Raw genomic sequence first — 25,794 nt, 5'->3', positions numbered from 1 at the left:
GGCTCTGAGCTAACATCTATTGCCAACCCTCCTCTTTTTCTCCCCAAAGACCCAGTAGATGGTTGTACATCATAGTTGCACATCCTTCTAGTTGCTGTATGTGGGACGCGGCCTCAGCATGGCCGGACAAGTGGTGCGTCGGTGGCGCCCGGGATCTCAACCCGGGCAGCCAATAGCGGAGCGGCGCGCACTTAACCGCTAAGCCACAGGGCCGGCCCTATTCCTTTTTAAAAATTTTTTACTTATTTATTTATTTTCTATAGGGTCCCATTCCTTCCCTAATTCTCTTTCTTTCTTCCTTCCTCCTTTCTTTCCTCATTTCTTTTTTCGCAAGGCTGTTGTATGCAGCAGATGGTTTGGGGTAACAGAGTCATTTACTGAACAGGGCAGGGTTGAAACTCAATACAAAGTTATCTCATTGCCTGGGTGCCCCTGCAGGGCCCCGACCTGGGGGTCCCATCTATCTCCCTCTCACACGGTGGTTAAGCTGCCATATTTTGAGTGTGGGCTTGGCCACATACTAGCTCTGTGACCTGTGGCAAGGTGTTGAACCCATCTGGGTCTGTTTCCTCATCTGTGAAACAAGGATAGATAATGAGAGTACTTCCACCTAGATACAGTTGAACACATGCGTGGTCCAGAGTACGCGCTCTTTACGTACTGCTACAATAATCCTTCCTCTTCTCTCCCACAAAAGGCTCTCAAATGTGTTCATTTTCAACAAAACTTGAGCTGCAACTGCGTGCCAGACACTGGATCCATAGCAGGGATCACACTAGACACAAATCCTTGTCTTTATGGAATGGACATTTTAACAGGGAGGCAGAAAAATATACCCACAAACAGATATGTTAGGAGATAAACACAATGAAGAAACATATAGGGGGGTAGAGACAACCAGTCTGGGAAGGAGGGGCTGTGTTATACAGAGCGAAGGGGTCGGGGGCTCTACGCTAAGGTGACATCTGAGCAGTGACATGACTGAAGAGAGGAAGAGAGCCACGGGGATAGACTGGGGGGAAGAGTTCCAGGCAGAGGGAACAGCAAATACAAAGGGCCTCAGGTACAAATGTCCTTGGCAGGTTGCAGGTGACCAGGGAGGCCAGCTTGGTAGTGTGGCCTGAGAGAGGGACAGGGCGGAACAGGGGCCGGGTCACTCTGGGTCTTGTGGGCCACCGTGAGGACTCTGCTTTACTCTGAGTGAGGCAGGGGCCAGGGAAAGACATGTCTCTTCCTTTCTTAAGAGAGGAGTTTGGGTCTCTTCCTTTTAATTCAGAGCACAGGCTTCAGGAGAGGAGTCTCCCCACTGCAAGGAAGACAAACACCCAAAGGACCAGGGGGACCAGCTAAACAAAGTGTGTTCTCATCACACAAGGGAATACTTTGCCACCGTTTAAGGAATGAGGTCACTCTATGTACTGATGCGGGGAGACTACTTTTGGGGCAACTTGGAGTGAAAAAAAGCATCTTGGCCGGTAACTGTGTGTGTATTTGTGTGCGTGTGTGTGTAGCCATACAGTAAAAAGTCCACACCAAATTGTTGACACTGGCGACTCTGGTGAGTGGGTTTGGAGTAGAGAAGTTTCATTTTTTATCTTTGAAAAAAATTTTTACAGTCATGTCAGTTGAAACACACTCGTTAGATCTCCAATCCCAACAAGAATCCAAGCCCCCAGGTCTTACACTATCTAAACCCAGGGTGAGCCCCAAATCCAGTCCTCCCTTAGCCCCAGGAGTCCTGTCCCCCGGCCCCCTCCTCCCTCAGACCCGGAGTTCAACCTTCCCCCCGCTGCCACCAGGCTCGGACCCCTCCTCTCACCGCGCAGGCTCGGCCTCTAATTCTGCACCGCGTGGGCGCTGTCCCAGACACGCGCCCCTGTCAATCCGCGCACTGGCACCGCCTCCCACGCGGCCGTTGGGGCCTCGTCTGAGTCGGCCCCGCCCCCGCAGCCACGGCTCGCGCACTGCCGCGCTGGCAATTCCAGGGGCATCCCTTTCTGGCCCCGCCCACACTTGGGGTCCTTCCCCCTCCCGGCCCGCCCTGGGTGCCATCCGCAGAATTGCCTGACGCCCATAACAGGACAACGGGCCCCGATCTTTCCTTGCTTCTTTTTTTCCGCCTCCATCTCATCGCCTGATCAGGAAGACTCTAGCGGGAACAGGCATTCTTCCCTTCCCCAAGCACCAAACCAGGGTTTCCGACACCGGCGAATGTGCTGGACGCCTCGGGGCGGAGCCCGAACGGGCGCCGGGGGGCGGGCCTTGCGCGCGGCGCGCACTATAAAGTGGGACGCCGGGCCAGCCGCGCACGCTGTGGAGAGAGTGAGGGTTCGGTGAGCTTACAGTGCGCTTCGGTTCCTGTTAGTCTCTGTGGCGGGGATTTGGGATCTGGGCGGCGGCGAGGCGGCCACCTCGCCGCGTGGTCGGGGTCAGGGCCTTTGAAAGGACCCGGCGCGCGCGCTCCGAGGCGAGCCCGGGGGCTCCCTGCGGGGCGGGCGGTGGCGTCCGCGGAGGCTCGGGGGGACTCCTGCCGCCGGAGCAGACGGGGGCCGCCGGGGCTCGCCCTCCCTTGTCTGCACCGAGGCCCGGCTGCGCCGTTTCTGCGGCCCACGCTGCACGTCTCCGCCATCTTGGCCATCTTTCCTTGGGGGGCAGGTGGGGGCTTGTGACATTGAGTTTCTGTCTGAGGTTTTCCACCCACGTGCTAGCCACACGTGCTTCCCTTAGGAAATCGCTCTTGTTTTTTCCGATTCCAGGCGGCTGACGTTTTTGTGCAAGCTAGAACAAGTCCCATGGGGGAGATAGAGGCAGGATCTCGGGGGGTGGCTAAGGAAGAAATGGGAGGGGAGACTCTAAGTGAATGAATGGGTTGTTTCTGAGAGCTGGATAGGAGTGGTCTTAGGAGAAAGCAAACGGGGGCTTATTTCACTTTCAGGAATCATTCTGACATGATGTCTCAAGTATCAGAGTTTTGCGGTCACTCCAAACATCACAGTTTTGTTAAAGGTTCGTTCTGGGCTGATTGATTGGTCCTTAAGGCCTTGGCTATCAGTTTCCTGACGGCCGGGCAAGGCCACGCCCCTGCCAGGGGGGCCCAGTCCGGGGCAGCTCGCTGGTTTTCTGTCTCCCCATCTCGACCCAGGAAGAATTTCGTCTGGCTGTGTTCCTCTCTTCATGCAGCCACCTAGAAAACTGACTTTACCCTAGCTATCGCCATGTGACAAGTGGAACGATTTTTCTCCACTTTTCATCGTTATGCCCTCTTTCACCATTGTCTGATATATTCCTCTTTCATTCCTTTTTTTTTTACTTTTTATTATTAAAATCTTCATACAAGGAAATAGATATAAGTTTCAGAGTTGTAACGTTTCGCCCTGCTTGGTTTTGTTGTGCTTAGTGTTTTGAAAGTAAGTTTATTTCATCCAAAATAGTTAACAGTTGTGTCTCTAAAATAAAGTTTTTCTACTTAATGGCTATGCTGTTGTTCCTTTAATGAGACTAATGGCTTAGCGATGCCATCTCCTGTCTGCTTTGTGTTCATAGTTGCTAAGTCGTGTCTGAAATGTCTTTCACTGCTGATTTGTTCACAAATGGTTGCAGTGAAGGGTCTCTGGTCGTTGTTTGTGTCGCTTATATCTTAGGTTTCTTTTTTCCTAGAATAGCCCCTCCTCCGTATTCCTCCCAACAGGCTCTTCCAAGGGATTTGCATTGTCGAAGTTTTCATTGTGTAGGATTCTTAGCAGGTATAGCCAATGCTGAGAATGTGCAAAACTAGGTGAGGGTTGGTAGGTACCAGGTTCTCTCCATGTAGTGGCTTTGAGGACAGTTCCCTGTGGGCCTGGGACACTGGGGAGGTGGGAGCATCCTGCTGTCTCCATAGGGAGAGCTATGGGCCTTCATACCCTCCTGATGGATTTTGTGTTTCCCAGTCTCTCGCCTCTGTTAGTTTGGCCTCTGTCCCTGAAGGTGACTGGCCTTGGGACCTGATGGCAGAGGGACCAGGGCTCCCATGATGTCCAGCACTGGGCTCCGATCACCCCTGAGGACACAGTGCCCCCCAGGACCTTTGACACCTGGGGGTCTGAGGAGCCCTGGTTTTGATGTTCTGTGAACCCCCAAACCTTTTCTCCCGCACCCTCATCAAGTCCTTCCTATGTTAACAGGTGTGTCTTCAAGCTGAGGGGCCACCCACCACCAACCCATCTTGGTAAGAACCCTTGCTCCCATCCCCTGATGCACCCAGATCTAAAATATCTCACCCTCACTTTGGGTGACTTCACACCTGGTATCTCTGGGACCTAACTGATGTGCCAGTCATCGTGCTGGGGGTTTACGCCAAATCCCAAAGATATTAGTCAGGCGGTTGCTATCCTGAGCCTCAGTTTCTGTGTCTGTAGAATGGGTACAACACATCAGGGGTGGATAGGCCGGAGGCGTCTGCACGGTGGGTGGTGGACAGTAATGTTTCCTGCCTTCGAAGGGAAGAGTGAATAAGAGAATACGTGGGCTGTGGACGGAAAAAATACACACATATTTGGGCTTCAAGGAGGAGGACTAATCAGAAATCTAATTTGCAAACTCAGCAGAAGAAAAGAAACAGAAAGGCTTCTGCAGCATCATTGGGTTTTGTAGACTGAATACAAGTACCTTTCAGCAAAGCTTAGCTTCCCAGAAATCATGTATTTATAAACTGATACAGTTATTAAAGCTGCCCTTAATTTACACAACAGCCATTGTTAAATTGATACAAATTATCTGGAGAATGTTTCACAAGTGTTTCAAAGTGCTGAATCATACAATGGGCAGAAGTCTGTTCTTCAAAAAGAAACAAGAGTTCTCAGCTCTAGGGGGAATTTTCTCGGTCCTTTTGACATCAGGAGCCGGAAAACCAGTGGCTGTGGGGAAATAGGACTGAAGGTGTGTTCTCTGGGGTTCTTGGGGGGTTTCGACTCTTGCTGATGAGCATTTAGGGATGAGAAGCTGCTGTCTGTGAAGGGTGAGCTCAAATTTCGGGTCCTCTGAGTGTCTTTCTAAGGGGTCATGCCCTTTGTCCGAGGGCTCCTCTGCAGAGCTCTGAACGTTCCTTCGTTGTGGGCTGAGAGGGAATATCTGGGGAAGTGGGGAGTAGGGAAGGTGCCACTTGGGCAGTGATATGTGAGGGGGGTGAAAAGAGGAAAGAAAGTTGACTGCAGGATAGGGAAGACCTGAGGAACATGTCACATCTGTCGATTTCCCAGGTGGCGCTGGCCGACAGAACTGTCAGGATGGGAATGTTCTCTTCTGCGTTGTCCAATCCGGTAGCCACATGTGACTCTCGAGTACCTGAAATATAGCTAGTACAACTGGGAACCAGAATTTTAAATCGTATGTAAATTTAAGTAGCGACTGCAACTTTTGGACAGCACATTTCTACACAAAACTAGACTTAGGGGTCTAGGGGTCTGCGCTTGCTAAATAGTAGCTCAGAACTTGCCGTGTTTAAGTACTTGACGGTTAACTCTGAATCCTCTGGGGTCCCAGTGAGAGGCATGACCTTTCCCCGTTTCTCAGTCACCTCCCCAAATTACAGAGCAAGGGAGTACAGCCACACGTCGCTTAACGACGGGGATATGTTCTGAGAAATGCTTGTTAGGTGATGTCGTCGTTGTGTGAACATCATAGCGTGCACTTGCACAAACCTAGATGCTAGAGCCTCCTGCACACCCAGGCTCTATGCTGCTCATCTCATGGGACCACCATTGTATACGGGGTCCATTGTTGACCAAACGTCCTTATGTGGCGCGTGGCTGTAGTGATGGAGGACTCCCGCCTGGCCAGTTTGTCAAGACCTCGGCAGGACTGGAGGCTTTGGGTGGGGGAAGCGGACCTGAGGTGTGGGCAGAGCACGTGCAGGGGTTTTTCATTAGGGCACACCAAGGAGCTGAGCCGAAGGGGAGGCCAGCTTCATCTCACTGGATTCTGCCCTCAGCCTGTCTGCCTGGCGGATCTCTTCCATTTTCCAGATGAGGAAACAGCCTGGCGGGGGAGAGGGGGTTACTTGGGGTCAGTTGCTGCAGATCATACAAGAAATGACACTCTGGGAGGAGCTGGGCAGTGAGGGGTGGGCTAGGGGAGCTGGGGGGGTTGGGTGTGGTGTCAGAAGGTGAGCCATGGGGGCTTGCCTGTCGGCCCCCCAGGCACCAGATGGATACTGGCCATTTGTCCTGCCTGGATCTCTGAGCTCTTGTCTGTGTCGTCCCCTTAGGACTGCGGGCAAGTGACTCTGGGACCTGAGTGAGGAGGGGGCCAAGGGCATTGGGGCCCCCATGATGTCCAGCACTGGGCTCTGATCGCCTTTGAGGACACGGTGCCCCCCGGGACCTTTGACACCCGGGGGTCTGAGGGGCCCTGCTCTGGGGAGGGAGGAATGGGGGTCTGTGGATGCCCTGCACCCCACCCACCTCCTACCCCCCCGCACCCCACTCTTCCTCTCTGCAGGTGGTTCCTCCAGGCCTGGAACAGCCCCGCCATCCGTCTTGGTAAGAACAGAAGAGGCTTCCTCTTATTAGTACCATAATAGTCACATTAAGTTCATAATATTATAATTTATTCTTAATAAAATTTATAGATGATGGTAATGTTAGTTTAATACAGACAAATGCCGAACATTTGCTGAGCCAGGCGTGGTTGTGAGCCCTCGATTCGCTTCATCTTCCCAGTCACCTGATGATTTGAAATGGGTGCCGTCTCGTCCCTGTTTGCAGCTGAGGAGGTGGAGGCAGGAGAGGTTAGGGTTTGCCCACGCTCGTCTCCTTTTTGAGAGAGGGAGGTCTGATTTGTGCAGCCCCGCGCACATTCGCGTGCTGCAGGGTGAGGGGCCTTTCTCTGTTGCCCCTCTTCCCACAGTTGAGGATACGGAACCGAGGAGGCTGGTCTTGATCCCCGGTTCTGCCACTTAAGACCTCAGGGACCTCCATGACTTGTGGGCATGCCTCTGGCTGCAATGGAGGCACCCCCGCCCCTGGCGTGTGCGCTGTGGGCACGCCCCCCCTGGCCGCGTGAGGGCTTGCGGTGGCACCTGGGCTGGGAGCAGAGTCCTCCAGCGGTGGCAGAGGCGGCATGTTAACACCAGCCTCTGCAACCCCTGACGCTGCCGTGCCCTCAATGATGTGGCATCCCCCGTGCAGAGACTGGGGGCATGAGGGGTGCAGGAAGGGCTGGGATTAGAAGCGGGGGGCCGGGAGGGTTGCAGTGAGATGTGCTCCATCAGGGATCCTGAACAGGCTGCGCTTGGGGCCCCCATGATGTCCAGCACTGGGCTCTGACCGCCTGTGAGGACACGGTGCCCCCCGGGACCTTTGACACCCGGGGTTCTGAGGGGCCCAGCTCTGGGGAGGGAGGGAGAGATGGGGGGCTGTGAATGCCCTGCACCCCACCCACCTCCTCTTCCCCTCTCCACCCTTCCTGTCTGCAGGTGGTTCCTCCAGGACTGGAACAGCCCCGCCATCCCTCGGTAAGAACAGAAGAGGCTCCCACTTATTAATACCATGACAGTCATTAAATTTATTATAAGTTTATAGTGAATAACCTATAGATCATGGCAATGATATAAAGGTAGGGACTCAGCACTTGCTCTCAGCCAGGTGCTGTTGTAAGCACTCAATTCATTTAGTCTCGGGGTGGGGGTGCAGCCAACATCCTGTGTCAGGGATACTGGACAGGCTGCACGTGGGGCCCCCGTGATGTCCAGCACTGGGCTCTGACCGCCTGTGAGGACACGGTGCCCCCCGGGACCTTTGACACCCAGGGGTCTGAGGGGCCCCACTCTGGGGAGGTGCCGGGGGGGGAGGTGTGGCTATTTCCCCGCCTGATGTCCCTCTGTGTCCTTCCCGCAGCTCCCATGGCAGCCCCCCGCGGGCTCCCCTGCCATTCCCACCTGGGGCACCCGTGGCCACGGGCGAGAGAGTGCTGGCGCCTGCCCGGGGGGGCGGGGGGAGCGCTGCTACACGTACACCAGGCTCCCGGCTATCTCGCGGCGCTTCAAGCAGAACCCCAACGAGCTCGCGATCACCTGGGTCCTGCGGGTGTGTGACCAGGGGGCCTCGGCCCTGTCCCTGAGTTCCGGGGAGCTGGTGCTGCTGGGTGACCTGGCCAGTGATGCCGTCTTCAACTGCCGCTGCAAGGGGCTGCCCGGCGGCTGCGAGCCGCTGCTCGCCTGGCTGCTGCAGGCCTGGCACCGGCACTGGGAGTCCTTCCAGCTCTTCGAGGCCACCGAGCTGCCCTTCCGGCCCTGGACCACCATGGAAGAGGGCATCCAGCTGGTGCGCGAGCTGGGCATGGTGGATTGATCTACCGCGCGCCACCCTCGCCCCCGGGCTGGAGCAGGCGCCCGAGGCCATGCCCTTGAGGCAGGGCCTGCAGTGACGCCTGCTCACGGGCGCGCCCTCCGAGCTGCGGCTCTCGCTGGGCAGCCTGGTGGTCAAGGGCATGACCGTGCTGGAGGCGGTGATGAAGACCCAGGCCATCGCCGACGTCGGCCTGCTCTGGCGCCACAATCAGCTGGGCCGCGCCAGGCTCACGCTGGGGCCCGACCCCACGCGCAAGGACCTCGTGGGCTGACTGCTGAGCCACGGCGTGCCCCAGGGGAGGGTGGACAAGCAGCCCACCAAGGGCCTCCTGGAGCTGAACATCAAAGAGGCCAGCGCAGCTGCAGCCGCCTGGCCTGCGTGCGGGGCCGGGGCGAGCAGCCCCCGCCGCCCCCCTGCTCCCACCGGGCCTGCGGGGACAGCCGTGCACCACGACTAGGCCTCCGGGGCGCGCCCTTCCACTGTGTCCAGAGCCCAGGAGGGAGGCTCGATTCCGGGGAGCCAGCAGGGCAGGGAGCCGGGGACATTGTAGGGACACGGTTCTCCAGCCTCCTGTGGGCAGGCCCCCCCGACAGCATGTTTGAGGAGCCCAAAAGGGAGGGGTGGCCTTGCCCCTCGCCACCCCACGGGCGTCCCCAGCCAGGGCTGGTGGAGGGGAGCAGGCCAGCTGGTAGCCGCTGGGCGCCGTGACCCCTCTGGAATGAGAGGGCCCCCCGGGGGCACCGCCCGTCACATTTCAGTCTGTTACACTGCAGCCCGATCGGCATGGTGGGTCGGTACCACCCCTCTGCCACACGGGCCCCCAAAGCACTACAGGCCGAGCAGGGAGACCCCACAGCCCACGACACGAAAGCACCTTGAAGTTTGTATCCTTTTTCTTAAGGTATTTTTAAAAGCAGTGTTTTTACTTAACACTTTGAGCAACACTATGAGCGTTTACAACACTTCAGTTTTAGGGACTCTTGTGTCTCTTTTTTAGGGGTTTTGAAGACTGTTTTTGGCCAGGCCTTTTCCCTTTTAAAGTGGACTTGTGCTATTAAGTCACCGCGGGAAGGAGCGGCTGTTCTTATCCCTTTTCTCTAGCTGCCTGTGTGGCCTCTGGCCGGTGTCGGTGTGACATCTGCATTAAGGGTGTTGGGGCCAAGAATCACAGCCTTGGGAGGGCAGACAGCCCCGGGGTCAGCGCTGGGCACGATGCCCGTTAAATATCACCCACGTCGCTACGTGTGGAGTTGAATCCAGGACCCTCCCAGGGTGTAGACGGGGGCGCGGGGCAGCCGCGGGAGGCCCCGTCTCTCCATGGGCCGTCGCAGCAGTCTGCTGAGGAGAAGGCTGGGCTCCTTCGCGCCCATGGGAGCTGCCCTGCAGAAGCAGGGTGAGGGAACTTGCTAGAACTTGGGGTCTTCCTGGATCTCCAAGCAAGAAGCTGGGCCTCTTCCCCGGACCGAGAAGTGGCAGAGGCTCTTCCGAGGCCTTCCCCGGGGCGAGACCACCCCGCACCTCCAGGGGCGATGATGGGCAGGGTGCGGGGGAGTGATGGGGGCTCCTGACGAGGCTACCTGGGGGGTCCAGGGCAGGACTCCCCGCCCCATGCCGTGAAGTGGGTGGGCCTGTGGGGAGGCTGTGCTGGTGGCCCCAACACAAGAGTGATGTCCCAGCCTTTCTGGCTGTGAGGACGCCTGCTGGCTCCAGTCCTCCCTCCAGCCCCTTGCCTCCCACAGTCCAGGGGCCCCTGCACCCTGTTTCCCCCAGGGTAAGGTTTGGGGACCTTGGAGGCTGGGACTAGCTCTTCTGGCCACAAGCTGCCCGAGCCTCCAACTACCACCAAGTGACTTAGTGAGCGCCCACTGCACGCCAGGCTCCCCGCCGATAGTCCAGTGGGGTGTTCACACATTTGCCCAGTGATGCAGGCACAGCCGTTCATGCCACACACGGGGGGCAAGGCCCCCGAGGGGGGCTGGTGCCCCAGCCCGGGCCACACCCGGAGGAGGCAGCTGGCAGCCCCTGCTGCCTGGCGCCTAGTGTGTGATGGGAGGGTGTGGAGCGCCTCCTCGTGGGTCGAGGGGCTGAATGCAGGGGCACGAGTGCCCAGGCTGCTGGTTTATGGTCGGGTGTGTGGTGGCTTATCTTCAGTGCTGGCCCGTAGAACGTCTGTGGGGATGGAAACTTCCTGTCTGCACTGCCCAATGTGGCTGGTGCGACTGGGCCCAGATTTGACGTTTGGTTTATGTAATTTAAATTTAAGTAGCTGACGCAGCCAGTGGCTGCCGTACTGGACAGTGCCCTGTTGGGGTACCAGCCCCCCTAGATCATTCAGCATGGGCTCTGCTGGGCACCCTGAGGGAAGGTCACCAGCCCCACCTGCTCTGGACCCTGGGAGGTTAATTTCAGGGCTCTTGGAGCCTGATGGGTGAATCTTGTCCCTGCCAAATGAGATGGGGGCACAGAGCGGCCAGTCACTTGCCCAGAGTCACACAGCCTCAGGATTGGTCCCAGCTGGCTGGCTGTGGGGCCAGGCTTTGAGCCCTGTGCCTTCTGAGCCCTCCCCTCTACAAGGTGGGCACCAGAGCGTGTGACCCGCAGAGAGGCTCACCCAGGAGGCGTGGCTTTGTTGCACAGCACACACCCACAGGCATGAACAACACACGTGCCTAACCTGCAGAGGAAGGTTCCCATGTGTACCACGTGTTCCTGTGCATGTCTAGAAACTTGCACGTAAACGCCTGTACACATATTACCCACACATGCAGACACTGCACACGTACCACATATTCGTGTGTGCAGAAATGTCACATGTAGACGTGTGTGCATACACCAACTCGTATATGCAGACACTGCACACAAGTGCAGAAATGTCCACACATACCACGTGTATACACACGTGCCTCATACATGTGTGCACAGCAACAGCCCATCACGCCCTTGTACACGCACATACATGCATGCACGCTTGAGCACACAAAGAACCACTTGTTTCCAGGCTAGGGAGCCCTTTCTGCTGCGGCCCCCGCCCCCGCCTTCCCCACGCACACAGGCACACGCAGTAAGTCACAGAAACCAGAGCAGCAAGTGAGCATACATGTTGGGGTCCAGTGTCAGCTGTGGGGAGGGGGTGCCCGGTTTCCCGGCTCACACGGGCCCCCCCCAGGCCCGCAGGCAGCTGGGCCTCCAGGCCAGCAGGCCCAGCCCCATGCTGAGTGCCGCCAGCACAGCCACAGCCCCGGCCAGCAGGGGCACCACAGTGGCTGCAGGGAGAACACGGGGATGTGAATCTCGAGACTTGCCCCCCCCACTCCCACCCCAGCACCGAGGGCTGTCACCTGTGGGGGTGGCAGGCTGGTGGGAGCCGTGGCAGGGGACCCCGTGTGCCGGAGGCCGGGCGGGGGCGGTCAGCTGGCGGAAGCGGCCCAGTGGGCAGGGGGCTGGGCACCCGGGGACGCTGAGGGGCAGCGGCAGGCCAGCAGAGTCATTGCGGTAGAAGAGGGAGATGGTGACATTCCTGGAGGGAGAGAGGAGAGGGTGGCATGCAGGCCCTCACCTTCCCTACCCCTGACCTTCAGTCGAGAAGAGCAACTCAGTGGAGAAACTGGGCTCCTGACTCCTACCTGTCAATCTGCTGATGCCAACCCAGCCACATTCCCCCTCCAGGCCCCCGCCTGGCACCCATCTCTTCCCTGGAGAGTTCTGTCCCACCCATTCCCGGCCGCCACTCCCTGCCTCACCCTGAGTCCTCATCCGGGTCCCCCAGGCGTCTCCGGAACTCGAAGCCGAGGCAGGCAGCATACGGTGGGGTGTGCCCGTCGTAGAGACCCAGGGCCCCCTGGAGGGCCAGCAGAGTGCTGTCGTGCTGCAGGTGGATCCCAGAGCTGAGACACGGCTCCTCTCCTGATGTCTCCCCTCTCCTGAACTCCAGACTTGTGCATCCAGATGTCCCCCAGACCTCTTAGAACCAACTCCCCTAACTCTGCTCACCCTGGAGGCAGTACCACCAGTTACAGCTAATCATTTAATAAAGGATGGTCACATAGATGCAAAATATGATTGGACACCTCAATCAAACAGCTTTCGTCTTTCCAGAACTAAATTCTTTCATAACACTATCACCTCCCTCTTTCCAAACTATATTCCTCTAGTGATATGGTCCGAGAGTATGGTTTGGAGATAGGAGTTGCCCAAGGCAGTAGGCTGAGGTTCCACTGAGACCACTGGCTCTTCCTCACCCAAATCGCCATCCCCCCTCATCCCTGTGCCCACGTGGCACTACCTCCCTTCCCAAAGACTCACAGCTGAGTACATAACCATCTTGAGGGGCAGCCCCAGGCGCTGGACCCGAGAAAAGTTGGCAAGGATGGCATCTAGCAGGATCCCTGAGAGGGCAAGAACAGAATGCTGAGACACGCTTACCCCCCCCCCCCCGACCGGGAAGGCACCTCAGCCTCCGGGCCTCCCAGCCCCACACCTCACCCCCTGTCAGCTGGGCCTTCTCTGCTGCCCGGGGTGGGCCCACGTGGGCCCCAATATCCAAAGCTGAGATCCGGGCTAGAGTCTGCAGGACATCCGGGGAGGCCCAGGAGGGGAGAGGAAGGCCGTGAGCTCGCTGGGGAGAGACGGGGGAGAGGACAAAGTGACCAGGATGTCCTGAGCTCTTCCTGCTCCCCCCAGGCCCTCCCAAGGCCAGTGCTGTCCCCATTAACTGCCGTCCTCGCTCCCACCCCTCATTTGAACCCCTCATGGGCTGGGTCTGGCCAGGAAGTTATGGGGTGGGCAATAGCAATTATTAATTAACGATAGTAATGACCATTCCACAGACCAGAAGCCCTTATCTGAAACCCTCGGGGCCAGAGGGGTTTCAGAATTCAGACATTTTGGATTTTAGAAAGGTCTATGGTGCTAATACCATGTGCCTTGGAACACATCCCATGGGATCTGGGGCAGCCCCCTTAATCATACCCATTGCTATTCGCCCAGTGCATTTAGGAACATCCCCATGAAGTGGGGTAAGCAAAGACTATGAAGCGCATCGCCCCGTTTCAGGTCAACTCCTGCTGCCCAAGTTTTGGTTTTGGACGCTTTTCCGATAACGGACTGCGGAGGAAGGATTGCAAACCCGCAGCTTCAAACCCCCGTGCGCCCCTCACTGTGTGCCAGGCGCTGTTCCGAGCGCATGGCGCGGATAACCCATTCTGATCACAGCAACCCCAGGGGGTGTTGATACGGGTGTCGCCATCCCCATTGTGCAGATGGGTAAACTGAGGCACTAAGGGTTAAGTGGCTTGCCTGAGGGAACGCAGAGAGTGAGCTAGCTGCAAGGCTGGGATTTGAACCCAGCTGCACTTAACCACTTGGCTGCGTGGGTGGGCCGGAGGCTCACCTGGCATATTAGCGTGTCCAGAACCTTCCACGCCCTGCGGAGCGGCTCCCCGACCAGCGACAGCCCGGTGAAGTTCTCCAGGCGAGTCAAGAAGTCCTGGAGGCGCCGGGCGGGGTGAGCGTGGCAGACCTCCGCGCCCCGTCCCGCAAGCCACGCCCCGTCCCGCAGGCCACGCCTCGTCCCGCAAGCCACGCCCCGTCCCGCAGGCCACGCCCCGTCCCTGCACGCAGGTAACGCCACGCCCCACCGGCCCCCGCCCCTCCCACAGGCCTCGGCCCCGCCCCTCTGCACAGGCCCCGCCCCCACCCACCGGCCCCGCCCCGCAGGTCTCTCTCACCGTCCAGCCCTCCAGGGCCATCTGGTACTCGGCAGCCTCCGTGGCCTCCCGCAGCAGCTCGTGGTATCGGGGACAGCTGCGCATGGGGAACCTCAGGAGCTGGGGGAAACTGAGGCTCAGAGAGGACGGCAGCGTGACTGGGGTCCCACTGCCAGGGGAGGGGGGTGGGGAGGATGGGTGGCGCGGGGAGTCCGGTCTGCGGGGCCCTGGCCTGTGGCCCATGGTCTCTCCCAGATCTGGCCGTGCAGCGTGGGGACAGTGGCTCAGCCCATCTGGACAGCTCCGCCCCAGGGAAGGTCTGGGGCTCAGAGCAGCTCAGGCCTCCGGGAGCCGCCCAGCCAGGTGCAGAGCTGCCTCTCCCAGCTGCTGGCTCTCTCCATCTCGGGGTCTCTGTCTCTCTCCATCCCTCCCCCTCTCTGGCCCTGTCCAGCCCCCCAACCTTGTCCTCAGAGGTGGGCACCGTGTGCACAGGGATGGGCCTCCAGGCGGACTCTGGGCGCCCTGGGGCAGCCTCGGGGAACAGCCCTGCGAGGTTGGCCTGAGCGCTCTCCAGCGTCCGGTCAAAGTCGGTGCTGCGAATGTACACCTGGGGTGGGGAGAGGGCAGGCAAGGGGACCAGGGTCGGGGTCAGAGGTCAGCTACAGCGGCAAACCAAAAGCTTCAGATTCAGTTCTGGGTCGAAAGTCAGGTGCTGGGAGTCAAAATTCAGGGCGGGCTCAAGTGTCTGGACCTCAGTGTTAGAAGTTGGGATCAAGGGTCAGAGGTCAGTGTCGAGAGCAGTTGGGTTGGAAGCCAGAAGTTGGGCGGACATGTAAGATTAAGGGGGTCAGCTGGGCCGATGGAAGTCAGGAAGATCAGAATCACTGGAGGCTGGAGGTTAGAGGTCAAGATGAGGAGGGCAGGTTGGGGGTCATGGGGTCAGAGTTCAGTACCTGTCTGTCAGGGATCAGAGGTCAGAGACTAGGAGAAAAGATCCTAATTGGAGGAAGCCAGAAGACAGAGGAAGAGATAGGAGAGGAAAGTCAGATTTGATGAAGGGTAGAGGTCAAAAGTCAGAGGTCAGGAGGGCAAGTTGAATCAATGAGGGGCAAAGACAGAATCAATCAAGTTTTGGAGTCAAAGATCAGAGGTCAGACAGTCTGGTCGGAGTCACTGGGAGTCAGAAGCCAGAGATGGAGGCCAGAAAATAAAGTCAGAGCTGACAGAGGTCAGAGGTCAGAGGTCAAGATGTGACTCAGGTTGAGATGGGGGCAGAGGTCAGGGTGGGTTACTTGATGGTTTGGAGGTCAAAGATCAGACATAGGGTGCAGGGCAGGTTGATGGGGGTCAAAGGCCAGAGGTGGAGGCCCCAGGGGAGCGTTGGAGTCAGTGGAGGTCAGAGGTGGGAGGTCAGGGGGCCCGGTGAGAGTCAACATGGCAGTACCTCCTCCCGCCGGTACTCAGGGCTCAGAAAGTTCTCGTAGCGGCTCCTCAGGAAGCGGCCCAGCTCCAGCTGCTGGCGGACCCCCTCCTGGGGACAGAGCAGGCTCAGCTGACCCCTCCCCACCCCGCCCCGCCTCTCACCCCACCCCAGCTTCTCACCGTGGTCAGCTGGCCCAGGCCGCGCGGCCACAGGGTGGAGATGGCCCCCTTGTGTGGGTCGGTGGGGTAGGACACCAGCGGGGCCCGGTCGCCATGGCGGAACACCTGGGGAGAGGACCGGGTCAGGGCTGGCCTGGGGGAGGTGAGAGGCCAGGCTGGGGGGTGGGGGTGGGAACCTCACCACAGCCACAAACACCAGGGGTCCCTCCGTCAGCGCCTGGGGCAAGAGCAGCAGCAGCAGGAGAGGTCCTGTGGGGTGGCCCCGAAACCCTGGGCCGGCCATGTCCACACAGCCAGACGCTGAGCTCAGCCCACCGTCTGTGCCGCAGCCCCACCTGCTCATTACCCTGTGCCTCGGCACCCCCCCAGAAGAGCAGGTCTCAGCAAGCCTCCCCCGGGAGCCGAGCCGAGGCGGGATCCAGCTCCCCCAGGGCCTTTGCCAGCCTTGGATTAACCCATGGATTAACCCATTTAATCCACCACAACCTTCCTCATTGTGCAGATGGAGAAACTGAGGCATAGAGGGCTAAGTAATTTGCCTGAGGGAACACAGCTAGTGAGTGGCAAAGCTGGGCGCAGAGAGAGAGAGGCCGCACTCCACATTCTAGATTCACATTCTCTGCTCTCTCCTCCCTCCCCTCCCCACCCTCTGAGTCTGTTCTTCCTTTTTTCTCCCCTTCCATATTGGGGCTCTTTGAGGCTTTCTTGGGCTTCTTGGAGATTTCACCTTCTTCGAGGGCCACCCACAGCTGGCCAAAGCCAGTGTGGCCCAGTGGTTGAACACCCAGACCCTGGAGCTGGACAGGCTGGGTTCAAACCCGAATTTCACCATTTGCAAGCTGTGTGACTTTGGGCAAGTTACTGCACCTCTCTGTGCCTTAGTTTCCTCATTCATAAAATGGGAACAAGCACAATCTGTACATCAGAGAGTTGCCTTGAGGATTAATGAGTTCAAATATATTTGGCACTCAGAACAGGGTTTTGCAGAGTAAGTGCTAAGTAGTGTTCGTTATTTACTGCTGTGTAACAAGTTATCCTAAAACTTAGTGGCTCAAGACAGTAGCCATTTATAATCACTCACGCGTTTCATGAGTCAGGGATTTGGGAGTGGCTTAGCTGCGTGAGTCCGGCTCAGGGTCTCTCACCAGGGCTGCAGTCATTTGGAAACTTGAGTGGGCCTGGAATAGCCACTTCCAAGCTTACAGACGTGGCTGTTGGCAGGCGGCCCCAGCCCGTCGCCGCGTGGGCCTCTCCACAGCACTGCCTGAGCATCCTCCCAACATGGCCGCCAGCTCCACCAGAGCAAGTGACCCAAGAGGTCACAATTTCTTTTATAGTCTCGCCTCAGAAGTCACCCTCACCGTTTCCGCCTTATTCTGTTTTCACAGGTCAGTCCTATTCGATGAGGGATGGGACACGGGGCATGAAGACCGGGGGTGACAGTGGGGGCTGTCTTGGAGGCTGGCTCTATGATGATGTTCTTTAAATAAATAAAGATGCCTCTTCAGACTGAGTCCCCCTCAAATTCATATGCTGAAACCCTAACCCCCATGTGATGGTGTTAGGAGGTGGGGCCTTTGGGGGGTCATCAGGTCGTGAGGGTGGCGCTCTCATGAATGGGACTCTGGTGTCCTTAGGAAAGAGACCCCAGAGAGCCCCCTCGCCCCTTCACCACATGAAGACACAGCGAGAAGCCAGCTGTCTGTGCACCGAGAGGCGGGCCCCCACCAGACACCAAATCTGCCATCACCCCTTGATTTTGGACTTCCCAGCCTCCAGAAGTGTGAGAAATAAATCTGTATTGTTCGTAAGCCCCCAGTCTATGGTATTCTGTTAGCACAGCCCCAGCGGACCAAGATGCCCCCCGTCTCAAGATCCTTCACATAATCACCTCTGCCAAGTCCCAGGCGAGGGAACATATTCACAGGGTCTGGGGATTAGGGCGTGGACATTTTGGGGGCCATTATTCAGCCTCCAACAGAAGTAAATATGGGAAAACACCCTCCCTGGTTCTTCCCCCATTGGCCCACCCACCCCTCCAATCCCCGCCCTTCTCTACCCTGCTGTACGCCCTTGAGGGGGCCTCTGTCTTCAGCCCCACCCGGGCCCCCCTGCCCTCTGGATTCCGGCTGGGGCCAGCCAGCAGGGAGGGCAGGAACTCCGACAATGAGAGGTGCTGGCTGTGGAGTAGCTCCCCTCCAGGGCCCCCTGTCTCTTGGGGCTCAGGTGACACAGATCCTCTCCCGCCCCTTGACACAGAGGGGTGTGTATTAGTTTGCTGGGGCTGCCGTAACAAACGACCACTAACTAGGTGGCTTAGAACAACAGAAGTTTATTCTCTCATGGTTCTGGAGGCCAGAAATCTGAAATCACGGTGTCGGCAGGTTGGTGCCTTCTGAGGCTGGGAGGATGGATTTATTCTAGGCCTCTCCCATTGCTTCTAGGGGAGATATATATATGTGTGTGTGTGTGTGTGTGTATAAATATATATATTTAAATATATAATATAAATGTAAATATATATATCACATAGATTATAATCTTAAATCCTAAAAACTACTCATCCTGGGAGATTCAATTTTCTTTATTTTACAAACTTTATTTTGCCCGAGGCCACCCCGCTCACAGGCGCCAGAGCTGGGGTTCAAACCCGCCCAGCTGGCCCCAGGGCGGGAGCTCCTGGCCCGGTGCCACCCCTCCAGGCTCCGTCTCTGGGCTGAGAACTACGATGAGAGGGCAGAGTGCCACCTAGTCCGACCTCGGCTGGGAATGTGCGCATCCAGCGACTCAAAACTTGAGCCGCTCTGGGCATGTCCACGAATGAGCGCGAGAAGGCCTCGCGTCGTCATCGGCGGGTTACAAGTGACTCTTAGCGAGTAGGCGAATTCGCAAAGATGGAATCCACGGGTAGTGAGGGTCGACTGTCCTTGTTTCTCTGTGCTGTGTTTCTGGTAACCTGGAAGTTAGTTCTAAAGGCGTGATGGACAAAAAGAAACGGGTCTACAAAACTAACAGGAGGGCTGGCGGAATAAAAGGCAGGGACCGTGGGTGGGCTGTGCGAGTCACGGGGCGTCACTGTCTCTGGGGCTCAGAGACCGGAACCTGCTGCCACTGCCAGGATTTCTACCATTAGAACTGCCACTCCCACCCCCAAAACTGGTGACCAGGCTCAGTCCAACCAGTCCTGTGTGTCTTAACTTTGCTCTGGCAAACAACGCTAGAGCCAATGGTGGGCTGCTCTCCCAGCCTCCACCTCCTCCTGCTGGGGGATATTTCTGGAACTCAGAGTTGACCCCGTGCCTCCTCTGCTCACAGCCCTCCCATGGCTCCCCAGCACCCTCCGGGGAAACAGACTCTTCAGTGTGGTGTTGGAGGTCTGGACTCTCGAATCTCAAATGTCCCGATCCCCATGTGACATCCTGCATCCCAATCCCCCTCTCCCCCAAGCCTCTGCCCCAATGTCCCCTCTACCCAGAATGCCCTTCTCTCGTTGCCATGGCAACCATTCTGGTCTCCCAGACAACCCCTCTCAGGTTCTGGTGGCTCATCTCCCCTCCCTGGCTCAGACACCCAGGAAAGGGAGAGAGAGGTCAAGCAGCGAGTGTGTGCGGCTGAATACCTATGGCCATGAACTTCCAGGAAGTGAGGAGGGATCCGGCAGGGGGAGGGGGGCCTGCGGGGGAGGGGAGGGAGGGGAGGGGCCCTGACCTCTGAACCCTCCCCCAGAATGTGACCCTGGCCATGGCCGTGTTCACCATCCTCGCCTCCATCTACTTCTTCAACAAGGTGAGTGGTCCAGGGCGGCGGTGGCGGGCTGGGTCTCTGTGCCTTTGGTCCCCTTTTTATCGTCTTGGTCTCTCTTTCTCTCCCGTGTCTCTGTGGATCTCTCTGTCTCTCTTCCTCTCTTAGGCTCAGCAATGAGGAGGCACAGGGTCCCCGGATCCCAGAGCCCTGCCTTTCCCCTACCATGACTCTGCCTCCGAGACCAAATAAATGTGACTGAACCCGCACAGCTTGCTCCATCTCACTGCCCCGCCGGTGCACAGCCTTGGCCGGCTCCGTGTGAGGGCCAGGCCTCTGGACCAGACCCCGACTCCTGGGTCTGAGGGAGGAGGGGCTGGAGCCTGGACTCCTGGGTCTGAGGGAGGAGGGGCTGGAGCCTGGACTCCTGGGTCTGAGGGAGGAGGGGCTGGAACCTGGACTCTCAGGTTTAAGGCTCAGGGCCCAGAATATGAGCTGGGTTTTGAGGGATAAGTAGGAGTCTGTCAGGACATTTAGAGATGATGAAAGGACATTCCAACTTTGGGTGCAAGAGCACAGAGGAGAGAAAGAGCAGGGCCGGTTCACCTGGTACCAACACAGACTGCTGGGAACTTCAAATTCCTTCCTTCTCTCTGGGCCCTGGTTTTCTTGTCAGTCAGACAAAGACTCAAAGGTGACAGTCTTTGTCCAACGGGCCCCAGAGGGCCATGGCAAGGACGGCCTGAGATCAAAGACGTGAACGGAATCTGTAAGCTGCAAAGGGTCTGTCCTTATCATCTTCATTGTCATATTGTATCAACATGTCTTTCTCTTTTCTTAGCAAACTCCTATTCAACCTTCAATACCATGGTCAGTGCCCTTTCCTGTAGAAGCGTCCGGACCCCCAGACAGAGAGTCTGTTACCGGCTCCCTCGCTCACCGCCTCCTCCCCACCACTGCCTGCATCTCCAGTAGGTGGAACGCCCCGGGTGACACCCAGCCTTTGGTTGAGTTTCATCCACTGTCTCATCTGATAAGAAACAATTTCATTTCGACTCAAGATCTGAAAAAGCGGTGTCTGGATAGGATGACCAGGCATCTGGGTTTCCCGGGAAAGGCGTAGCCAATTCCGATTAGGAACGGATTTATGGTCTCGCTGTAATTTCAGCTCGTGGGTTACAAACACTCTGGGCTCCTCCAGCATCACCCGTAAGAGCGCCCCCCTTCATTCTCCCCCTGACTGATTTGGAGCATAGACTTGCTTCTAGGAGGCCTTGGTTGCAAAACTCTGAACAGCCACACGGGGGCGGTGTTGGCCTATTTTCGCAGCTAGAAGTTGGTCCGCGGCTCCAGGAGGGAAGTTGGTTTAAACCGTAATTCTGGGACCTGATGGGGGGAGCGGTCTTTGCTGCGCCCTCAACCCCCTCCCTGCCTGGCCTTCCTCTTTCCCTGGACTTCTCCTCCGTCCTCCATCTCTCCTCTAGTCCTCTCAGGGGTCTTGCTATACCCTGAGCTGACTCTGTCCTGCCCTGCTCACAGCTCTCCTGTGGCTCCTCAGCCCACTCTGGGACCAGAGGCCCAGCCCCTCGTTTGTCATCGGAGGCTGTGTGTCACCTGACTCCCTCCAGTCTTCCTTTTTTATCTCACCCACCTCCTACACCCCCTCCGTGCTGTAACCTTAACCACATGTAACTCAGAGATGGCAAAAAAAAAAAAAAACAATGCCATACCCCAGGGCCTTTGCACATGCTGTGCCTGCTGCCTGGAGCGCCCTCTCCACCTCTATTTTGTGTCAGCTCCCCCTGGATGGCATCCTGGAAATCTCTCCCAATCGGAGTGAGTTGGCCTGCCTCCCCCTCCCACCCCGTACTACTCTCCCCTCCCGTCCTTGGTGGCTGTAACTGGGAGCTTGAGGGTTGGTGGTGCACAGAATAGGATCTGACTCCTGCTGGCCCCCAGCTTGAGTCTTGGCTGTCTTTGCGTCTCCCTGGACCCAGGGGTTTCAACCACTTGGTGCTGGGTTTCTCGGTTCCCTGGGAGCTATCAAGTTGCATTTTCACAACCACAGGTACTTGGAGATGGATGGGGCTCAGCGGCTGCCCGCGGGAACCCCTGGGGAGCTTTTGAAACTCCCAGAGCCCAGCTCCACCCTGGCTCGCTTAAACCACAATGCCTAGGGATGGGGCCCGGGCATCCATCGGGTTTTAAAAGCTCCCTTGTGGAGTCTAATGCACAGACAGGGTGAGGAGGCATGGCTGTAATGTGTTTTCCAAAGACAGAAGAGACAGATTTTAGTGCATTTCTGCAGGAGCTCCGTGGATACAGCGGGAGATTCAGAATGTGGAGCAAAAATTAACCTTTAGTTTGGAAACGTTTGAAAAACAAAGACAGCAAACCAAGGCGTCCTGGTGCGTGTGGGACTTTCCCAGTTTTAGCCCCAAAAGCCCTGCATCCCGGGAATCGCTCCGTCTGGAATAGCTGGGATGGTGGGTCACCCCAGTTCAAATTCCTAGCCCATGTCTATGTTCCTGTCTTGAGATCCAGGCCCAGGTCTCTCTCTCTCAAGACCGTCTCTCTCTGCGTCTCTGTGTCTCTGTCTCTCTCTCCGTCTCTTTCTCGCTGTCTGTCTGTCCCTCTCCCCACTCATCCTCTCCTTCAGCCCGACGCCAGTTCTGCCTCCATCTGTCGCCAGAGCTCTCTGTGTTCCCGTCTCTCGCTGGGTCTTGGTCTCCATATCTTTTTCTGTCTCGTCCCCCACTTGGTCCCTCCTGGCAGCCTGGTCTGTCTCTCACCTCCGCCCCCTGCCTCGGCCTCCGCCGCCCGCGTCTGTGTGATCCCAGCCCGTTTCTCCCTCTGCCCTTCTTCCACTCGGCCTGCTTTCTCTCTGGCCTCTGTCCCCCTCTCTCTGGGTCTCTGTTCCCCTCTCCCTGGGTCTCTGTCCCCCTCTCCCTGGGTCTCTGTCCCCCTCTCCCTGGATCTCTGTCCCCCTCTCCCTGGATCTCTGTCCCCCTCTCTCTGGGTCTCTGTCTCCCTCTCTCTGGGTCCCTGTCCCCCTCTCTCTGGGTCCTTGTCCCCTTTTCTCACCTCTGTCTCTGTGCCTCCCTGTTCTGTTCATCATCTCTCAGTACATCTCAGTGTCTCACATTCTCTGGAGGTTGAGGAGATGGGAGACTCCCCCTGCCCCCACCCCTACACTGTCCCCATCCCCCCAGGAATTTCCCTTCAGGTCCTCGCAGGCCGGCTGGACCTCCATCTCCAGTACCCCACTCACCTGTCTCCTCCTCAGACCCTCCCCCGTGGCAGGACCAGAGACCCCGGCACAGCTGCTGCCTGAAGGCCCCGCCTCCGCACACATAGAGCAGAGGGTAGAGGCGAGCCCCAGGGGTCTGAGCAGCACCCAAACCTCCCCATGTCCAGCCCCGCCTCCCGTGTCCCCACCAGCCTCAGCAGAGGCAGCAGGTGGAAGGAGAATCAGCAGAGGAAAACACGGCCCCCCCAGCAGGTGGGCCTCCCCGTGAGCCTCGCCAGCTGCAGCCTGGCCCTCGGGAGGCTCTGAAGGGTGCTCAGCACCCACAGGGGCACCCCAAAACCAAACACGAGCTGACTCAGTGGCGGGCTGGAGGAGTGGGGTGGCGGCTCCCCCGCGGGCGTCCTGTTATGAGGGTCGGCCCTGCTCCCTTGGTCCGCCAGGGTTTGCAGGGCTGGGGCGCCCAGGACCAGCACTTGCCAACCCAGGGAACTGCCTTGCAGGCTGCATGGTGGTCCAGCGCCCAGGCGGGCTGGAGCTCCGAGGTGCAGCGGTGGGCCGCCGTTGGCGAAGAAGTTCAGGAAGACGAGACCGGGGTCCAGGTGGCGGAAGATGCCGCCCAGGGGCCAGCCGGAGTGTGTCCAGGTCAGGGTCAGCGGCAGGAGGACTATGAAGGCAACATCGGCCGCGGCCTGGTGGCCAAACCAGGCGGCCACCAGAGGGGGAGGCAGGAGAGGCCAGGCCGCGCGGATCACCAGGCCGTGGCTGGCGCCTCCGGGAGGTAGGAGGTGAGGGCGGCCAGGGAACAGAGCAGGAAGACGGCAGCCCCGGTGGGCACAGGGCTCCAGGGAGGGCCGGCCACTGAATCTCCGAAGGGTCCTCCACGGGCTGGACGGTGCTGTGGGGACCCATAGCCCCCACACTCGTCCCCCCAAACTTCCCCAGGGCCTGCATCTCAGGGACGTCCCCACCATCCACCCAGACCCCTTTGTCCCCCTCGCCTCTCACCGTCACCCTCCTTCTGATTCCCTCTGCTCTGTCCCCATCGCCCTGGCCCAGCCCAGGCCTCCACCTCACCCGGCTGGACTCAGCCTGGCCTCCTCCCTGGCCTCCCTGCCTCCAGTCTCCCCCTCCAATCCATCCGCCACATGGCTCTGGAGCTGACCTGTCCCCGCACCCCCTCTGCTCACACACCTCCCCTGGCTCCCCAGCACCCTGGACAAAACCCAGCCCCGCCTGGGGTGGAAGCCCTGGGAGGTCAGCCCCATCCTCCTCTGCAGCCCCTTCTCCTGTCCTCATCGTGTCACACCTACCCACTCCCGGAACTAGCCCCTCTCCCGTCTCACGCCCCTCACTCCTGTGGTCCTCCTCCATCCTCTCAGGAAACCCGTATCCTTCAAGGATTGCAGGATCCGAGCTGCGCCATGCCCCACGAGGTGGCTACTCTTAACGGCTCCACCATTCCGGTGGGGAAACGGAGGCTCAGAGGGGGCGACTCGCTTGCTCAAAATCAAAGGCGACAAAGCAGAGACCAAGCCCGGATTTGAACTCACGTCTGTGCAACCTCAGAGGCCTGGATCTTAACTCGGGGGATCTGCAGCCGGGTCCTGCTCTGTTCGTGGGCCTCAGTTTACCCACTCTGTTCCCTCGTTGTCCTGGGCTCGCCAGAAGGTGGGGGACAGGTGTCTTCCAGGGTGTCTGACCAGGAGCGGGTGGCCTGGTCTCCCCTGGAGGACTCGGGATGGGGAGGAGAGGGCAGCTCACAAGTGGACAGAAGAGGAAGTCAGAGCCGGGGCCTGGCAGGAAATCAGAGGGGCTGCCACGCAGGGTCTGAGCATGGGCCTCAGTTTCCCCACCTGTGAACTGAAGCATTAGCTTGTTCACCTGGGCGCTGTCTTCCCGTCGCCCCAGGATAAGGTCCGAGCCCCCGAGCCTGGCATTTGCAGCCCTACCTGTTGCGGCCCCGCCCACATCCCCAGCTTCATAGCTCACCGCATCCCTCCCATCTGCTCTGGCCGCAGGGTTTCATGCACACACGCACACACCCAGCCTCTGGCCTTGCTGTTTCCTCATCCCAGAGCACTTTGCTTTACCCATCGCTTCAGCCAGCAAACTCCTACTCATCCTTCAAAACCCTATTGAGCACCACCCTCCCCGGAAACCCCTCTCAGTCTACTGCTCACCCCACCAGACTGGATCAGGTGTCACCTTCCTTGTATGTAGGGTCTCTAAGAGTGGGTTCAAGCTACACAATGAGCAGGAACTAAGTACTAACTATGTACGGGGCCATGTGCTATAACTGTCACAGGCAGCATTTTAATTTATTCTTCCAAGACCCCCATGAGGATGATACTATTGCTGTCTTCGTTTTATCAAGGGAGAAACTGAGGCATAGCAAGGTTGGGTAACTGGACCATCGGTAAATGAAAGAACCGAGAAAGGAACCCAGGTTAATGGACTCCAGGATCTGAAGTCCTAACCATTGTATTATCTTGCCCAGACAAATACATATCGAAGGAATGCACAAATCACCCTTGAGCAACCAACCCACACAAGCCCTCAGGACGTGTTTGTAAATGAATGAGCAAATGGATGTATTCCCATCTCCACTTGGTGAACTCCTACTCATACATCAATTTCCAATGCAAATGTCCCCTCCTCCAGGAAGCCCTCCCTGACTTTTCCAGACAGAGTCCTCCTACAGCCTCCCTCCCTCCCTCTAATCCCCTTAATCCCCCCAGGCTGGAACTGTCTGTGCTTTACTTGTGTCCTGCTCCAGCCAGGGAGCCCCCCCGAAGGGCTGGTTCACATCCATGTTCCCAATATCTGCCAGCCCAGGACCAGGCCCCCAGGAGGCCTCAGGACATATTTGCATATGCAGCTGATGGTCTGCAGACAGACCAGAAGGAAAAAGGGGCTAAAGCCAACAACGAGAGAGATATGCAAAACCTCCGGCTGGTTCTTCAGAAAAGAGACAGGGCAGGCTGAGTGAGCACTGTACCGGGAGTCCAGAGACAATCCACCTTCTCTCCCTCACTCTGCCTCAGCCTCCTTGTATGACCCAATGCCTCATGCATCTCTGAGCCCCAGTTTTCTCAGCTGGAGAGTGAGGATCCATCAGCGATTTGGTAAGTGAATAATTTCACGCATCATAGAGGCCATCTTGGAGCCT

The 25,794-nt window shown here is 57.9% G+C and overlaps 1 protein-coding gene, 4 non-coding genes and 1 pseudogene across 5 annotated transcripts; 5 read left to right on the top strand and 1 right to left on the bottom strand.

Moving 5' to 3' along the window:
- Positions 1 to 2,211: 2,211 nt before the first annotated feature.
- On the top strand, positions 2,212 to 9,035 carry LOC131397649 (uncharacterized; annotated as a pseudogene).
- LOC131398015 (small nucleolar RNA SNORD88) lies at positions 4,002 to 4,092 on the top strand. The gene has a single exon (XR_009216812.1). It is a non-coding gene; the product is annotated as a small nucleolar RNA SNORD88 (small nucleolar RNA).
- Positions 6,298 to 6,388, top strand: LOC131398016 (small nucleolar RNA SNORD88). The gene has a single exon (XR_009216813.1). It is a non-coding gene; the product is annotated as a small nucleolar RNA SNORD88 (small nucleolar RNA).
- LOC131398018 (small nucleolar RNA SNORD88) lies at positions 7,273 to 7,363 on the top strand. Its single transcript, XR_009216815.1, has one exon. It is a non-coding gene; the product is annotated as a small nucleolar RNA SNORD88 (small nucleolar RNA).
- On the top strand, positions 7,711 to 7,801 carry LOC131398017 (small nucleolar RNA SNORD88). Its single transcript, XR_009216814.1, has one exon. It is a non-coding gene; the product is annotated as a small nucleolar RNA SNORD88 (small nucleolar RNA).
- Positions 9,036 to 11,362: 2,327 nt separating the features above from the next.
- Positions 11,363 to 15,917, bottom strand: ACP4 (acid phosphatase 4). The gene is made up of 10 exons (XM_058530734.1): positions 15,816 to 15,917; positions 15,635 to 15,739; positions 15,477 to 15,563; positions 14,493 to 14,639; positions 14,054 to 14,152; positions 13,717 to 13,812; positions 12,810 to 12,942; positions 12,630 to 12,712; positions 12,068 to 12,192; positions 11,363 to 11,844 (listed from the first exon to the last, which is right to left on the bottom strand). The coding sequence occupies exons 1-10, from the start codon at positions 15,915 to 15,917 to the stop codon at positions 11,475 to 11,477; spliced, it is 1,347 nt and encodes a 448-aa protein (XP_058386717.1). The 3' UTR covers positions 11,363 to 11,474.
- Positions 15,918 to 25,794: the final 9,877 nt, after the last annotated feature.

Source organism: Diceros bicornis, chromosome 34, assembly GCF_020826845.1.
Source record: "Diceros bicornis minor isolate mBicDic1 chromosome 34, mDicBic1.mat.cur, whole genome shotgun sequence".
Classification (NCBI taxonomy): domain Eukaryota; kingdom Metazoa; phylum Chordata; class Mammalia; order Perissodactyla; family Rhinocerotidae; genus Diceros; species Diceros bicornis.
The sequence above is the reverse complement of the archived record's forward strand: the minus strand, read 5'-3'. Positions and strand labels throughout refer to the sequence as shown.